This window comes from Ailuropoda melanoleuca, chromosome 14 (assembly GCF_002007445.2).
Source record: "Ailuropoda melanoleuca isolate Jingjing chromosome 14, ASM200744v2, whole genome shotgun sequence".
NCBI classification, from domain to species: domain Eukaryota; kingdom Metazoa; phylum Chordata; class Mammalia; order Carnivora; family Ursidae; genus Ailuropoda; species Ailuropoda melanoleuca.
In genome coordinates, this window is record NC_048231.1 from 50,737,215 (window position 1) to 50,755,666 (window position 18,452).

Below are 18,452 nucleotides of genomic sequence, written 5' to 3' on the forward strand. Positions count from 1 at the left end.
CCCTCCAGCCGCCAGCCGCCCCGCGGACGCTCCTGGAGCTCCCGGTCTCAGCCTCGATCCAGTGAGCACACGGGAGCTCCGGAGCTCCGTGAGATGATTGGTGGTGCACGCTCCCGGCTCACAGACTCAGTCTGCCGTTTCCAGAGTGCGGGTCTGCAGTCCGCCCGCTCCCCGGTGCAGGTGGCCCGCCAGCCGCCCTGTGCGCGCGCTCCTGGAGCTCGCGTTCTAAGTCTGCTGTCTCGTGGGTGCCGTCCGCGAGTCCGCCTGTTCCCCCGTGCAGGTGGCCCGCCAACCGCCAGCCGTCCCGCGTGCGCTCCCGGAGCTCCCTTCTCAGCCTGCTGTCTCAAGCGTGCGGGTCCGCGGTCTGTCCGCTCCCCCTTGCAGGTGGCTACCGCTTCCCGGCGCCCTGACACGGTGGCTCCCTCCCCCTTCTGTTTAGCTTCCGATATCTGTGCGCGGTTTCACGGCTCCCCGCTTCGTACCTCGATACTCAGCGCTGGAGATGTTCATTTGTAGAGATCCAGATGTATCTTCCTGCGTCTCAGGCATTCCGTGGATATTCCTGCTGGTCTGGTACCTATCCAGCTCAACTCAGGGGACCGGCTGAAAAAGGGGTCCCCTAGTCCTCCGCCATCTTAACCTCCCTCTCCCTAAGCTAGCCTTTTAAAAGTGCATGAGGAAATATGCAAAGGCAGTCAGTTTCACCGAATTACAAGCTAAATTGCTAATAGTAGATCTAAGAACTTCAGGGTTGCTAAAATGCAGAGCTTTATCTGAAAATATAGCCTGGACTGAAATCCAGCCCTCGAGGCCCAGTTTCCTTGGTGCAGCAGCCTTCTGAGCTGAGGTCACTGGCAACACAGGAGGCTGGTCAAGTCAGCAGAGCAGAGTGTGTGTCTGTTTGTCCGTGTGGCCGAAAGACCCAGTCTTACAAGCAGAATGGCCGTGGCGGGACTCTGACAGCTATAATGAAATCTCTGGCGATTCAGCTCAGAAGTGGGGCTAAACCCAAGACTACACAGCGTCCGGGGCATGAAATGAAGTATCAGGAGTGTCCCCGAGGGGAGAAAGCAGCAGAGTTTGAAACTCGTAGGGTATGGAGGTGGTAGAAACTGATTTTTAAAATACTCTTAACTCCAGACGAAATGTTTCCCATACGTGACCTGGTCAGGGAGATGCAGTATTGCAGACACACTCTCAAACGTCCACAGCCCCACATCTACATAATCTTGTTTGCACTGTGTGCCAACTGCTACTTCTTTCTCCACCGAGTGTGAACTAGTTTTATTTAATGAGGTAAAAAAAGCAATCCACGCCCGCTACCTTCCTCCCCACCACCGGCCTCAGCCTCAGCCACGCACACACACTCAAGGGATGGGACGCTTCTTTGAATCCGACTTCTTCAAATCAACTAATTCTCTCCAGTTCTTGAACGACTTTCCAACAGAATCAGCTAATGGCTGAGGTGGGAAAGTGAGGCCTACATTTTAGAGAAGGTGAGAGAACATCACTGTGCCTGGAAATGTCCCCGGAAGCTGCCCGCACTAGACCCCCGGGACAGCCGGGTGCTGTGGGCTGGCAGGACAGTGGCTGTCACAGCCGTGACACTAGCCAGCCCCTTTCCTGGGGCCTAATCTCCACCACATGACATCACTGGTTGCTCTGTAATTGTTTTAAGTGGACAGTTTCTTCCTGGATAACTACCGCAACATTATTAGGATTTAACATCAGACTTAATTATAGAAAAAGCCAAGAAGTGTAATCATGAATGGGGACAGAGCCCGCTCGGTCTCTGTTCTGTTGCATATTTATGAGGATGAAGGGAAACGGTGAAGCAGTCCTCCTTTTTCCATTTCATGTATGTTCCCTTCCCGGTAAGCAGCCTCACCGCCAGATGGCCGCAGGTCCCTTTCTGGCAGCACCCCCCCTCCCCCGGGGCCCCACTGGCCAGCTGCAGGAGTTGGGGGCGCAGTCCGGGCCACGAAGGCGCTCGTGCTCACCTCGTACTCCTCCTTGAAGCCGTAGCCCTCGGCACACTTCATCTGCGTGATGTGCTGAAGCAGGTCTGCCACCCGGATGGCGGGGTGGAGCTGCCCCGTCTGGTAGGGCACGTCGGCCGGCTCGCGCTTCTTGTACGTGTGCGGCTGCACCAAGCTGCTGGTGTCGCTGGCCATCGTGTGGCTTTCGTCTAGGAAAAGAAGGCCGCGACGGGAGTGAGGCGGGACCAGGGGGCTACGTGGGGGTCACGAGAACGCTAAGAAGCTGCCGCTGACATCCCTCCACCGACAGCTCCAATAATACCCACGGTGGCTCAGCGAGAGAGAAAAGTTCGGTGTTTAGAAATTTAAATGGGACCGGCAATACCGATAGGAATGAGGCAGAAATCTTTGCTTTTACAAAGCAGTCCAAACGATATATCGCTTTCACTAAGCTGGTTGGTAGGAACCCTTCAGCCATTGGGCGCTCAAGTTTATAGAAGTTTCGGTCTGAAACTTCGCCAAGGCCTGGCGCAAAACCAGCCTTGTCTTCTCCTGAAGATTTGTTAACTAGTTTGTATGATGAAGTAAATAAACTCCGTACAAATGTTCTGTGAGCAAAATAAAAGTGCACAAAATGGGTTGGCTTATAAAGCTAGCAATGAAAATGTGGACTTGACACATGAAATCCAAGGACAGCGGAAATAGAAAACGGAACTTGGTCTGATGAGTCACTCGCATGCTCCGGTGTCAGAAAGCTTGACAGAAGGTTGTGGACCAGCACGTGACACATGGAATGTTCTACAAGAGCTAACATGCAGGCCGACGCACAGCAGAACCAGCTGGCTTTGTCAGAATCTACAGATAAGACACACGCTCCCACTCCCTCCACACCTTTTCCACAGGCGAATGGGGGAACTTACCATTTATTGGCACTTTTAAGAAGGTACATATCAGGAGAAAAGAGGAGGAGAAAAAGGAAACAGGGCATAAGCAATAGTACTGTGTGAAAAATTACAGGTAGTTTTTATTCTGTGCTTTACTTTTTATAGTTAAGTTTTCTATCTGTAGGTGATCAGAGGTCAAAGCCTCAATACTCCCATCACCTTAGGATGGGGGTGTTTTATTTAAGCACTCAAAAACAAAAGGAGGTTAAAATAGTATCATAATTGCTTCTCATCCCCCAAGAACTAAGTAATAACTAAATAAGTCTTATTTGTATTTGACATATTTTCTCATTTAAAATTCTTGAACACGTCAACCAAATTGTACTACAAAACTAATGTCAAAATTTGGTCAAATAAGCCTAAAGAGGCTGTATTTTAATGGAAGCCTCCTCGTACATTAGATTAATGAACTGCAGAAATTGTAGTTATTAAAAAATGTCTTATGCAGGAAGGTGCTATTAGATTAAGAGTTCCACGTGCTACAGGTTAGCTCATTATAATGCTGAATCCCTTTAGCCGTCTTGTGATTGAGGATGTGTCTCATAAAATATAATGCTAACTTCCCTTAAAAGGAGAATGTTAAATCAAAATTGATTTCAGGTATAAAGAATTAAAACATACATACAAAAGGATACATTCATTTTTTTAAAAAAAATTACCAGATGGTTTATCAATAGGGAATTCAGCTATGGTTTTTTTTTTTTTTTTTTTTTTTTTTTAACTGAGAGATTTAGCTCCAGAGGAAATCTCGTTCAAGGGCACTCAGTTGGCTGGGCCTGGTTTTCAAACCTCAGTTCTATCTGCATCGCAAAGCACCTGGGGATGCATGGTATGGAAGGTGGTACACAAGTGTGTAGCTATGTTGCTGTTGCTGAAATGGCACCTGGATCACTACAAGGTGGCTAAAGACACAAAGACAAAATAAAAAGGAGTGGTACGTTGATTTTATGATTTTGGTTTTCATTTGGATTTGCTTTGAAATTAGCCATTCAGATGTTCCCATTTTATTAGAACAGTCACGAATAACCTGGGACATTTGCACATCAGATTTGCGCACTGGCAAGTGCCAAGCTCATAAAGTGGGATACAGGATCCCTGCTGAAGGACTGACTCCATAGAGCTTTTAGCTACTCCAGCAGGAAGTTCTTTCTTTATACTAAAATAAATGGAACCTTAATTAGTTTCCCCCCTGTGCCTCTCTCATTCTCTCCGTTTTGTACCTTTTGGGATGAACGTAATTAAATGCCCTCCATTGTGGACTGACCTTCTAAACTTCCCCTAAATGAATCATCTAGGCCTTTCTTGCGGAGACACCACAACCTGGTAGGGCTCTGGTGCTAGGGTGAGGCATTCTTGGAAGGTTTAATTCCCAGAGCGGCCACCACTGTTACCACCGTACTGATCACACCCGCTGCATGACTATCTCGGCCTCATGACTAGTGTGCAGGACCTGTCTTAAGGCATTTAAACACCACCGAGGCCATCTAAGAAATGAGTGTTATTATTGAGTACGTAGGTGTCGAAGAGGGAATAGAAGGCTTCTCGTGCCATCTGTGGTATGAAACTGGGTCACCCACACGATTAGAAATTCTTGATGCCACCAAAATTAGTGATTAATCACTTTGCTCTGACTTAAAAAGAATTATTACTGATAAAATATATTATTTGACATTGATTTCCTATATTGGTTTAAAAATTACCAACGATTTTTTTTCAATTAAAAATTATGCCTAGGATGAAATCAGAAACAAAGTTTCTCACTAACAGTTCTGATGGGTTTTGGAGAACTGTGAATTAATTCTTCCTATATTCTTTCATAGACTATCTTCGATTCTCAACAAACCAGCTGAAAAATCTAGAATTGAAATGAGTGCCATGTTTTTGAGGTGTGTGTGGGGTGTTCTATCTACTTATCTATCAATATCAAAATCTATCAATCAAAATCTGTCTATTAACATCTCTCTTTTATTTTTTTGGCAAGGAAATGACATAAAGGCACAGTAAAGCTCTACACGTTAGGCGGGGCACCTTAGCGCATAAGCATAACAGGTGGAGATAATGGAGGATTTAAGCACGCCAAGCTCCAAGTCACAGCAGAACGCTCTTGTCTATGTAAATTGTTAATAGTGCTGTTCCCCTAAAGTGCCAGAGTAGATGTATGTACAGCTTATCTTCTTCCCGTGGTGTCCAGGGATCACCTCATTAATCCTTACTATGCAATATATGGATTCACATTTGCACCAAACTCCGTGGGAGGAACGGTTCCCAAGCACTGCCATTTGCTGCGTTGGTACATATATAAGCCAGACATGGTAACAGTTATTTGTCAATCTGGCTGACTTACTTTTCACAGATGTACATCATTTTTGCCACTTAAATTGTCTGTTCAAGTGATTCCCTTTCGGTAAAGAAGCCGAACCAAGTTTAAAAGATGTCCTTAGTGTTTGTAATAACAAAGCAGCGACTTTAAAAAAATGGTATTTGTTTAATAAGCTTATCTTAATCCTGCTGTGCAATCTGAACACTTCCTTCCCTCTGACAGTGCACGTCTTGGCCCTCCCCACTCCAGCTCCCTCAAGGTCAGGACACCCACTAGAAGAGCTGCAGAATGAATGCCACAGCACACAAAGAAATCACACATCTTCGCCTATCAAAACATTCTGCAAATGTCATCTGCATGTAGATTACACTGTTTGGGTGCCCCAAATTAGCCTGCACCCCTTACTTATGAAAAGAATAAAAATGCGGCCTTTTCCCCATATAGCTGGCATTAAAAGGGGTGGAGGGCTTTAGTGAGCTGTGTTTGTTAGCTCTCAGAATGAGGCAAGTTCCAAAATTTGGGTTTGTGTCCATTCTTACACTTCTGTCTGAGTTCACTTGTAACTCAGGCAACAAACTTGCTCAAGCCCAGAAAACACGGTAAGAAAAACAAATCATCCTACCTACAAAAATCGTAACGACTTAGAGAAAAGAGAAGCACAGGGGGAAAAATATGTTGCAAAGCTATCAGCCCTTGCAAAGAGAATTAGGAAGCAGAAGTCGCACAGCTGAGGGTGGAACTTTTGCTACGATGAATTGGTATACACCTTGAAGTCGTTTGTGTTGTGCTCCTTCTCGGTACGGTTAGTAGTAGAAAGAGAACACAGCCGTGATACGCTTGGGTTACTCATGCATCTCAAATGCAACAGCTTCTCATGCTTATTTGGTTATCAGAGCCAGGTAATGCCATTTCTCCAGAACCTTCTTACATTGGACAAACGGGATTTTTTCTGGCTCCCCACGGGGAACATTTTATATCTTCAATGCATTCTGCCCCACTGGGCTAACATTTTATTTCATTTCTAGTGACATCTGACACATAATAAACCATGTGATTATAAAGTGCCATCTTGTCACTTTTCTGCTGAGAACACAGCTCCTTTGAAATTCCACTGTGTGACAGACACTTTGGAATGCTGGGGTGCCCTGATTGGCTCCGAGAAGGGATAGGGGGCCCAAACTCTACTGTGATAATTTTTCTGCATAACATTTGGCATAATTAGAAAAATGCTATTTTTGAAGTTGAAGTTTTTAGTGCTTAGTGGTAAGTGAAAATAATAAGAAGTGATTTTTACTTTTACAACTGTCACACTACAAAATTTAGCTCTTGGAAGTACACAGTGGAGTGATGACATACTGTGTTTTCCCTTGGGATCAAATCTGACTTTAAATTCTGAACACAGAAAGGGAAAATACGAGAGCCGGGCTTGTTCATTTGAATCCTTTGGTATCATTTCCAACATACATGAGGCAAACCCTTCTTATCAAAGGAGACTATTTGGAGAGTCTTTTTATTGTCTATGCCCTCCCCCCAGGCCACCCACCACCCCCTTGTCCTGCTTACAATCCCTGCATCAAACAGAACAGAACTCCAGGCTCCTAGAGAGTGGCCACTGACTTTCTAAATTACTCCTGCAATAAACTGTGATAAAGGGAAATGTTCTCACCTAAAATTGCAGTTGGCACAAATGGGTCTGTCATACATCATAAGCGGGTCAATGCAGAGAAAGTAAAAAGAGAAAGAACAGTAAATGATTGATGAAAAGCCCCCCACTTTTCCCGCAGAAAGCCATAGAAAGCATCGGGTTACAACACATCAAACGTATTAAGCTCCTCAAGCATCATGGGCAGCACGGTGAGAGCGCGGATTGATTCTGATCGCTAAGGGGTTATGAATGGATGCAACAATGGAAAAATCTGTTACCTGGGTAGTAAGAATTGGGCACCGATGTGCTCAGTGTATTCGTTTTCATTGTAAAGGACGAGGGTGAAGACACAGCTGTAAATGAGAGAAGGACTAGTCAGCAGTTGCAGAGAGGCAGTACCTGAGAATACGGCCCTCCGAGGTCACTCAGAAGGACACCACGCTGGTATGAGACTTGACTGAAGAGACGCCAGACATCTACTGAAGTCTATGTGGTAAATACTACCATTCCCTAATGTCTCCAGGGAATCACTTGTACTTGAGGGGACAAACATGCTTTTATCACTTAAAAGATTTTCTTACTCTACAAATGAAGAAAAATCTCCATAACCTCTGCCGCCATTTTGAATAGAGAAAGTCATTAGACTTCTGTTTTGACTTCTAGCCTTTGCTTGTCGAATTCTAGTATCATGCCAGTTGGTTTTTTTTTTTCTTTTAATAACTAAGGGTATGAGGAGGTGTCTACACATGGCTGTTGGAGAATTTTCTGAATGTCGATGTTTTCGCGGTTCGTTAACTCCTCTTGTTCCTCCTATTTTGGATATTCTGAGACTTTCTGTAATGTTATGACCTGGTTTACAAAAAACAAAGGTGATGTTTTGTGTGCACTATATTTAAGGTGAAAGCTGCATGCCTTCACATTGTTCTATTAGTCTTTTCAGTCTTTTTAAAAATGCTTATTTTTCTTTGAAATGGTCCTCTGAAAGATTCGGGATTTAACTATTAGATCTTCTCCCTCCCTGTTATTGGGAGGGAAAGTCAATCCCGTCCAATTAATCTGCTTTCGTTGAAAGTGGGTACTTCCTTTTTAAAAATTAGTTTATGAACCGTCTTCAACATCTTAATTGATTAGTGCTTTAAAATCACGTTAATTTCATTAAAGTATAAGAATAATGATTTGCATGTGCTCAAATGTTCAAGTTGGTTAAACGCAGGTCTAAATCTTAACTTTCTGATGTAGTTACATGATTTATTTGATGCTAAAGTTCTGGATTGGGACACTAATACCCAATTACGTCATTTTATTAGGGGCAGAAATACCAAATCCCTGTGGATATTGTATGCTATCTTTATTCTGCTGCCATGTTAATATATTTCAGCTCTCGTGGAGAAGTTTTTACCTCTGTTTATATTTTTAAAATATAGAATTAAGAAATGACAGACCAATAACCAGAACCCAGGCTGCCCTGTCATTTAGAAGATATTTTTCTAAAATAGAAAGGTATCATATTTATAATGCATGTTTATGGTAAACTGCCAGGAAAAAAGAGGGTAACTGATGAAAATAAGAACAAAAGCCTGAGTACTTATAAAATGTGCTAGGGTCAGTAAGAATAATGTCTATTACCTGCAGACATTTTTATGTCATTGGTGAAAGTGTGCAAAGCAGATACAAAATAGCTATGTTTATTTTCACCCTTTAAAAATATATTTTAAATACTTTTGTCTTTAGTATAAAAATGAAACCCATTCCCACTATACACATTTATTTTCCCCCTTTGTATAACATTAAAAGAAGATGGTACAACTGCCATTTGCTTTGGTAGACAGATTATTCCCCGTTCTCATAAACGTGCTTGTGCTTATTTTTAAATTCTCCAACTTCGTCTTTCCTAAAAGCTACTCACCTCCCAACCCTAAAAGACCTCAGACATACCCAGACTTGTAATAGGTTCGGGGCTGGAGGCCTAGGGGTCTAATGAACCCCTCTCCGGCATGGTTCCTCCCCCAGTAGCTTGTCTCTTATTCTGAAGGCACTAAGAGAGTAACCATGATAAAGTTACCATCAGGATCACTCTGATGGTTGGGGATGGGATGGCACTTAGTCATTGCTCACAGAGTGGGAGGAAAACGGAGCGCCTCCTGCTGTGTTTCCTCTATCAGTGTTATTGACAGGAGGCATAAAATAAGGGCTTGTTGTAGATGCGCCATGGAAGCTGACGCTGGTTTCTGCAGCAACCTCTTTGCCTGAGCATTTATGGACTTCCACAGACACACTCACTTTTAAAGAAGTAACTGCCAAATTAAATTTCCTGTCCAGAGGCAAATAGCCCCTGTTATTCAAACTTCAAAAGCCTGGAAACTAGTCATGTACGTTTCTAATCCAGGAAGGTAATTCCTAGTAAATTTATGTGTGAGGAGTTTCACCATGAAATAGGACATTTGGAACATTAATGGGTTATCCTAGAAAGTGAGAACAACTGTGTGGCCCCTTTCATGCTGGCGTTGAAGAACCAACCACTACTACGAAGATTCTAACCCTGTTGGTAGGCGTGACTCTTCCCACCCCAGCCCACAACAGTGTATCGTTAAGTATTGTAATTGATTTATTTTGGCCATTAAATGCATTATATATGTGTATGTATATATATAAAACATTTGATACAAAAAAAAGAGAAAATTCTATGAAAAAAAGTAGTTTGTGGAATACTGGAGCACCACAGATTATGTGCCCTTACACTGAAAATGATACCAAAGGGCAAAGAGCAATGACCAAGAATAAAGAGAGCCACCCTCCCCACTGGGGTGACAGCCGACAGCTGTGACTGCTAAACTGCTCCCCTGGTCCAGGTGTGCATGTAGATGAATGACTGTAGAGGCTCTAGGGAAGAGGTGGGCAACTGTAGCCACCGTAAGTAGCAGCTCTCAGGAGCCTTGCTGGATGCAGGAGAAGGGCAAAGCGCGGGAGAGGTGGACACTGACCACGCAGTGACCGGACAGAGGGCAGGCAGATGGGGGGCCTGGAAGCTGCAGCAAAAGAACAGGCCGAGCGGGTGGTCGGGACACGGCACACACTGTCCACACAGGTATCAGCCCTCTCCCCCAACCCCCAAGACCCGATTTCTCTGCTTCTCAATCATGGACTCAATCCGGACTTTCTGCATTTTTATGAGTGTTGGTGATAGCTGCACTTTTGTTTCGTCCTCTTGCTGTCCAACATGCTAATTATGCAGCCAGTGGCAGTGGCAGTCTGTGGGCATGGATTTCACACAGTAAAGAAACCTCTACCCTTGAACCCAGCATGGCCATGAACCACAGAATCAGGCATCCACGTGGGATTTACTTCTGGTCTCTGAGAAGATCACCAGGGACACCCACGACTGCTCCTTTTGTTCATCATATACTCAATCGAATTGTTAGCTTTCTAAAATAATGCCTTGTACCTGGATCACAGGTGGCAGTCTGGGAAGGCATTAGCTGAAGTTTGGTTTACCCACCTGGTGTGAGATGTAAGACTTGTGAAGTGGAAATACAGTTTAACTTATTAATTGCCACTAACAGCCTTATAATAAAGGCAGAACCTGTCAGCTAAACAAATAAACAATTAACTTGTTACTGCCATTTAGTGAGTTGTTTTAGAATAGGCTTCCCTGTGTAATTCCACACCTGGTTAGCTTACAAACAGGATCTCAACTGCAAAAAGGATGATGAGAAGCAGGTGCCTTTCTCTCCAAGAAGAGAAAAGCCTTCATGCAATGCTAAGGTTTCACAGAAACTGTGGCTTCCTGTGCTCCCTGGTCTGGCCCTATCATCTCTGCTGCTTCCTCCTCTCCTAAGCAAGCCATGGCACCCACAGCAGTTTTCAGAATTTCTGAAAGGGATGGAGAAACCAATCGGGCATAGGAATTCTCCAGGGAGGTTTTGTTTTCCAATGCCCCAGTACTATCCGGCGTCCTAGAAAGCCAGAGAACGATGGTAGAAGCGAAGACACGTTTGCACTTACATCTCCCGTTCAGGTTGTGTGTGTCCATGAACGAGAACGCCTCGTCGCAGTTGGTGCCTTGCTCGGCATAGCTCTTGTCCATTGAGTTCACCATCACGGTCATCTCCTGCCGTGTGCTGCTCATCGTCTCCTTCCGCTTCTTGGCTAGTTTCCTTAGGACAAAGAGTTCATTATATAGACACACATGAGAATGGAAAACGGGGCTCTGACATGTGTCCTGAGGAATGATCAGGAATGATTTCTATTGAATTATTCGTATTCATCCCTAACATCTGTTTATGGTGCCTTTTGAAAGTCAGGTTCTCTTCCAGCTGCAGAGACACAGAGATGAAAAACATCTACTGCCAGCCTCAAAACCCACAGTGATATTAGGAACATGCAACCTGAAATATTACTTTCTGCTTCTCCTACTACATGTGAAATTAAAATGACTGATGGCCCTAGTACAATGCCATCATAATCTACTTACTGATAAGCTTCTAGAGTTACTCGCTTTTTACTAAATTATTTTCTACATTCAGTGGCAAAGAGTAGATGCCCTGGTAAGTATCTGCCAAACAAAACTGAAAGAAGCCAAGGATGAATCTGCGAGGCATACTGTCCAACTAAAACAAAAAGTAGGCAAGGAGTGAAGACAGTAGTATCATTGGAGTATGTGCGGAAAGGTTGCTGGCCATGACATTCAGCCTGCCCAGAGCAAGAGGGGCTCAGGCAGGCCTCAGGTGCATGGGAAGGCATAGCCCGACTTCTCAGGGAGCTGTGACGTGACTTAATTCCACATGACCCCCGATTAGTTCCTTACCGAGGCTGGTCAGCAGAGCAGAAGGTAAAGAAATTTCAAGTTGCTGGCTTTCCTTGAGAGCTTAGCAGAGGCATAAGCCCCCATATCCCCTCCCTCCATGGAAGAGAGTGCAAAAAGGCCAAGGGAGGTAAAGAGATTTCCAATTGTTCTGGAGACACAGTTTAACTCTGGCCTCTGAGTCTTGCTCCCTGACCACCAAAAACTCATAATCTGAAGTTACAAATACCTGGACAAAGCCATAAAAATGTAAGAGACCTGACATAACAAAGAAACAGATAAAGCAAAAATTTTTCAGCTTTTACTACTGGAGGTTGTTATATGTATCCCGGACAGCCGAGAATAAAATGAGAGATGCTTAAAGAAAAGGTATAAAGTGAGAAGGTTTAAAACTATTGCACCATAATACCAAAGATATTATGTCCTAAAATATCCTAATTCTGCCTAAGCACCCGGCAGCATTTACAAAAGAAGATGGCAGCTCTTTCTAGTAAATCATCTTGACTCTGATTGACCTAGGACACACTAGAATTTAAAATGAGCCACATATTCAAAATCACGCCCATATTAGGTGATTGCTAATGCAATGTAAGACATTGACAACATTAGACCATATGGATAATCTTTATTGTCATTTCCAAATGCCACATAATCCAAATGCTTTCTTGCCTGTAGTTATAATAATCTTTTAATTTCATACCATGAAGGCAGAAGGGTTTCATTAATAAGTTGCCCTTTTTATTACTAAAAAGTTGTTAAAAAAAGAATTTTGAAACAGAAAGATGAAAATCATCTATAATTTCTATGACAGTGTTAAAGTTGTAAAGATGTTTAAAAAGCAACCCAGAGTGGCTTCTTTGGGAGCTGGCATTCTTCTCTTGCCAGCGTGCAGACCATGATGGCCTTCGTGAAAGCCCCCCCTTTTTTCCCCCAGCAAGCCATGCTGGTCTGAGCTTGGATGTTCTCAACAGGTGTTCTGGACAGAGGCAGCAACCAGGCTCAGGCTCCACAGCTGCGGTTACAATAACACATTTTCTCTCCACTTCTGAATCTGCCAGCTCGTTGGAAAAGCATTCTTAAGCCAGGTCTCCCCAGGAACACTGAAGTGGAGGACTGAGATAATTAGCTCCATAATTCAGGCAAAAATTCTCTTTCTGCTGGAATTTCTTTGATTTGCTTTGGACTGATTTATGCAGATGTCTGCCTCCATACTCTCTTCTGTTCTGCCCAGGAAGAAGGGCATCGTCCAGTTCACCAGACTTCCCTGTTTGTCTTTTCTTGCTTGTGTTCTAATCTAATCCTTACAGATTAGAGATGACAGCAAATGTGCTCCTGGGGGTGGGGTGGATGGGGGATGTGTGGACCCACAAAAGCTAAGCTTGTACTGCAAAAGCTCTACCTCCTTTCTAATCCTCCAGCTGTGTGAACTAATTTCAGGGATGTCAAGCTACACACTTCATTGCTGATCATCTTTAAGCACAAAAGAAGCCCACTAAGGACCCATGAGAGCCTGCTCAAATCAGAGGTCCTGTCAGAGACCCACAGCTTTAAGCTTATATTAAGCACATACTCTGTTCATGAACCTTCTTCAAAACCTGGCTCACAGCGTCCTCAAGCTCCCACAGATGGATTCCCCCACGGAGGTCCCAGATGCTGTAAATTTGAGGAAAAAATAGAAATCCAGGATTTTATGTAGACTCCTTTAATTTTTAAGTGTTGTCAAATAATTCAAATTAAAAAAATTAAAACACGACGTGGCCCTAAAACAGCATGTCTGTGGTACTTCTGCTCTCCATTAATATAACCGCACTTAGATACTTACTTGGATTGGAATGGAAGGGAGTGGAAATTAACATAAGGTGCCCAACAGATAATGAGCGACAGTACTCTACAAGTGTTACCTCATTTAATCCTAGTGATCTTGTTAAGAGCCCTTCTTACTTCCTAATTTACAGATGAGGGAAATGGGCCTCAGAGAAGTAAGGTGACTCATCCAAATGGTAGAGCTGAGATGGCACTCCAGATCTCTTGACTCCAAAGACACTCATTCTAGAACAGTGTGTTATTTCTAGTAAAGTTTCATTACATTATGTTTCCCTACAAGTTACCTTATAATTACCACCAAGTTGTATGAATACTCTATCTTCCCATAACTAAATATTATGCTTTGAAAAAGCAAGAGTAATTTACTAGCACCTAACCAATTACACAAAGAGACGATGTTCAATATGCTTGTTAATTGAATTAATCATTATCATATCACAGTGTTATTAGGGAGAGTTTTTCTATAACCTACTTATCAAAAGAGGCTGGCTTGGTTATGGAGGTTTTTGAGTCATTGCTTGGGGTTTTCATTTGTTCTCATATATACAAATGCTGTAGTCCATAATTACAGAGGGCTGAAGAATGCTGGATTTAAATAGAACCGAGGCTTGGGAATGACTGTGGATAAATACAAGTTTTCACTTTCTCTTTTTTCTGCTTCTCTTGCAAGCTTTGTGTTTCAGATCTGTATTTTTTTAAGTGAGAACTTTGAAAACTGTCAGAAAAACTTTCTCAACATAATGAAATTAAGTGTTTTGTGCAGGGAAACGCCTAAAGTGAAGGGAATTCTCTTTGCAATCTTATCTAAAGATGCAAGGAATTTTCCATTTTGATTTTTAACAAATTGTCTAAAGTATTTCAATCTCCAATCTCCAAATTTGGACTGCATGAATCTCAAAGACCTTTAATAATAATAATGATGATGATAATGATAATAATAAATTCCTAATAATATCTAAAAATGGATCATAAAAAATTAAAGAGAAGACTTCTGGTTTACCGTCCAACATGTAAAGAGCTTGGAAGTTATCGCCCTGTTCTAACAAGTAAAAAGCTGAACAAACTGAAACTTGGCAACTCTCCTTAGCTTTGTCAGATAATTGAGTTCATTGAGGTCATAGGAGAAACTGCTGCTCCCAAAACCACAGAGAGAAACAGGTGAATACAAAGAATCATGACCCACCAAAGCAGAAGCCCATGAGCAGAAAGCTCTGGGAGAACTGGCACCAGGCTAGGAAAACCTAAGCTGTGATTAATGAGTTACTGGAGGCTCAGATGGACAAGTCTGAGACTTACAAACTCTAGGGGGGCATCCAGTCTTAGAGGATCCCCCACACTTTTGTGAGTTTCATCCCCAAGAGCCCTACCAGGTCTTCAAAGTACAGATTGGAGAAAAAACAAAACGAAACAAAGCAAAACCCTCCAGCTTCCAGCAGAAGGGGGTGGAAAACAGCCATTTTGAAATACACCCAGAACAGAGCATTTCTTTGCTTCTTGAAAGGGCTGGCCCTCAAGAGGATGTATTACTAGAGCCTAACCTGCTGGGGTTTTATCAAAGCCTAACTGATCTAGGGGAAGAGAAATATTCAACTCCAGCTCCCTCCAGCCATCCTGTCCTACTTAGTGGCAGGTTACTGAGAAGCACTGGTGAAGATCATAGAGCAGGGGCACAAATTCACTAAAAGCCTAAGACCTAATCATAGATCTATAGAATGCCTTTCCTTCTCCAATACCTACTATCACATTATAAAAGACCTGTTCACAGCAGTTCCTTTTATTCAGTACACCAAGTCTGGATGTCAATAAAAAATTATAAGGCATAGTATAAGGCAAAAAACATGGAAGAGACAGAGCAAGCATTGGAATAAGAGTCAGATGGCAGGGATGCTGGAATTACCAGACTGGGAATTTAAAATAACTATGATTAATATGCCAAAGGCTCTAATGGAAAAAGTAGACAACATGCCAGAACAGATGATAACATGAGCAAAGATGGGGATACTAAGTAAAAAAAAAAATCAAAAGAAATGCTAGAGATCAAAAAGTGTTAATGAAAACGAAGAATGCTTTTGATGGGCTCATTAGGAGAACAGACATGGCTGAGGAAAGAATCTCTGAGCTGAAAGACAGGACAATAGAAATTTCTAAAATGGAACAGCAAAGGAAAAAAAAAAAAGACTGAAAAAAGAGAGAATACTCCCAAACTGTGGAACAACTACGAAGGTGTAATATACATGTAGTGAGAAACCAGAATAAGAAGAAAGGGATAGAAACAATATTTGAAGCAATAGTGATAGAGAATTTCCCCCCAATTATGTCAGACACTAAAACAGATTTGAGAAGCTTCGAGTATACCAAGAAGGATAAACGCCGACAAATCTACACCTAGGCATATCATATTCAAACTGAAAAAAGTCAAAGATAGAAAAGCTTGAAAGAAGCCATGGGGGTGGGGGTGGGGAACACTTAACTTATACAAGAGCAAAAATAAGAATTGTATCTGATTTCTCCTCAGAAACCAGGCATGGAAGAAGATAGTGGAGTGACAAAATGTTGAGAGAGAGAAAAAAAAAATACCTAGAATTCTGTAACCTGTGAAATTATCTTTTAAAAATGAAGGAAAAACAAAGATTTTCTCAGACAAAAACTGAGGGCATTTATTGCCAATAGTCTGCCTTGCAAGAATTTTTAAATGGAGTTCTTCAGTAAGAAGGAAAATAATATAGATCAGAAACTCAGATCAACATAAAAAAAGGAAGAGGACTAGAGAAGGAATAAAGGAAAGTAAAATAAAAACTTTCATTTTTCTTATTCTTAATTGATCTAGTAAATAACAGTTTGTTCAACTTAATAATAGCAACAATACAGCTGATGATAGTTTATGTATAAGTGAAATGAATGATATCAATGACATAGAGGATAGGAGGGAGGAATGAGGAATCTTTTATTATTATAAAGTACCTCACTATCTGTGATGCAGTATAATGTCATGTGAAAGTGGAGTTGGATTAGTTTTAAATGTATATTGCTAACTCTAGGGTAACACTAAAAAGAGTTAAAAAAAAACTAAGAAAGCAAAGCAAATGGAAAAATATGAAATGCTCAATTAAAACTACTAAAGCAGAAAAAGATTGAAAAACAAAAAAAGGAACAAAGCAGAAGGGCAATGAGTAGAAAACAGTAACAAATATGGTAGAAAATAATTCAACAATATCAATACTCACTTTATGTGTTAATGGTCTTAACATCAATTAAAAGACAGAAATTGTCAGAGTGGGTCACAAAACAAGACCCAAATAATACGTTCTCTATAAGAAATCCACTTTAAAAATAAAGATACATATAAATTAAAAGCAAAGGGATAGAGAAAGATATATAATATTAATATTAATCAAAAGAAAGCAGGAATTACATTAATTTCAGATGGAGGAATGTCAGAGCAAGGAAGGTTATGGGAAGTAAAGAAGGGCATCACATAATGACAAAGGGGTCACTTATCCAGCAAGACCTATTCCATAATGTGCCTAACAACAGAGCATCAACCCATGTGAGGCAAAAACTGACAGACTACAAAGAGAAATAGATGAATCTGCTATCATAGTTGGAGACTTCACCACCCCTCTATCAGAAATGGACAGATCCACAAGGCAGAAAATCAGTAAGGACATAGTTGAACTCAATAGCATCATCAATCAACTTGATATAACTGACAGCTATTGAATACTTCAGTTGACAATATTAGAATACATGTTCTTCTCAAGTTCACAGAGAACATTCACAAAGACAGAACATGTTCTGGGTCATAAAGCACACCTTTAATAAATTCAAAAGAATAGAAATCATGCAATGTATGCTCTCAGACCACAGAGGAGCTAAATTAAGAATCAGTAAGAGAAGACAGCTGGACAATCCCACAATTCATAGAAATTAATGAACACTCTTCTTAACATACTGGTCAAAGAAGAAACCTCAGGAGAAATTTAAAAAATATTTTAAACTACATGAAAATGAAAACACAACTTATCAAAATTTGTTGAAGGCAGCAAAAGCAGTGATTAGAGGGAAATTTCTGGCATTGAATGTAAATACTAGAGAGGAATAAAGATCTAAATCCAAATATACAAAGAACTCTTAAAAGTCAACAACAAGAAAACAACCTAATTAAAAAGTCAGCAAAAGACCTTAAAAGACACCTTAACACCTCACCAAAGAAGCCTTACAGATGACAAATAAGTATATGAAAAGATGCTTCACATCATCTATCATCAGGGAGCTGCAAATTAAAATAACAAGATATCATTATGAACCTGTTTGAATGGCCAAAATCCACAACACTGACAACACCAGATGCTGGCGAGGACGTGGAGCAACAGGAACACTCATACATTGCTGGCGGGAACACAAATTGGTCCAGCCACTTCAGAAGGTACTTTGGCAGTTTCAAACAAAACTAAGCATGCTTTTAGCATATGATCCAGCAATCACACTTCTTGGTATTTACCCAAAAGAGGTGAAAACTTATATCCACACAAAAACCTGCACATAGGTGTTTATAGCCGCTTTATTCATAAATGCCCAAACATGGCAGCAACCAAAATGACTTTCAGAAGGTGAATGGATAAATACATAAGGGGGCACATCCAGACAATGGAATGTTATTCATCACTAAAAAGAAATGAGCTATCAAGCTATGAAAAGACACGGAGGCAACAAATGCACATTACTAAGTGAAGGAAGTCAATCTGGAAAAGTCACATACTGCCTCATTCCAACTATCTGCCATTCTGGAAAAGGCAAAGCTGTGGAGTCAATAAAAGGATCAGTGTTTGTCAGCGGTTGGTGGGGAAAGAGCCATGACTAAGCAGAGCACGAGAATTTTTAGGCCGGTGAAACTATTCCATGTGATACTGTTCTACAGCTGTTAAAAACTACAGCATGA

The 18,452-nt window shown here is 41.8% G+C and overlaps 1 protein-coding gene across 6 annotated transcripts in view; it reads right to left on the reverse strand.

Moving 5' to 3' along the window:
* Positions 1 to 18,452, reverse strand: part of PTPRM (protein tyrosine phosphatase receptor type M) — a 784,719-nt gene that overhangs the window by 132,367 nt on the left and 633,900 nt on the right. For 2 of the 6 annotated variants that reach the window (XM_034642281.1, XM_034642280.1), the window contains 5 exons: positions 10,891 to 11,042; positions 7,167 to 7,241; positions 6,910 to 6,936; positions 2,900 to 2,911; positions 2,001 to 2,188 (listed from right to left, as the gene is read on the reverse strand). In XM_034642281.1, the coding sequence (XP_034498172.1) occupies positions 2,001 to 2,188; positions 2,900 to 2,911; positions 6,910 to 6,936; positions 7,167 to 7,241; positions 10,891 to 11,042 (454 nt within the window). The remainder of the gene's footprint in view (positions 1 to 2,000; positions 2,189 to 2,899; positions 2,912 to 6,909; positions 6,937 to 7,166; positions 7,242 to 10,890; positions 11,043 to 18,452) is intronic. The other 4 variants (XM_011222861.3, XM_019797917.2, XM_019797919.2 and 1 more) reach the window with 2 other exon arrangements.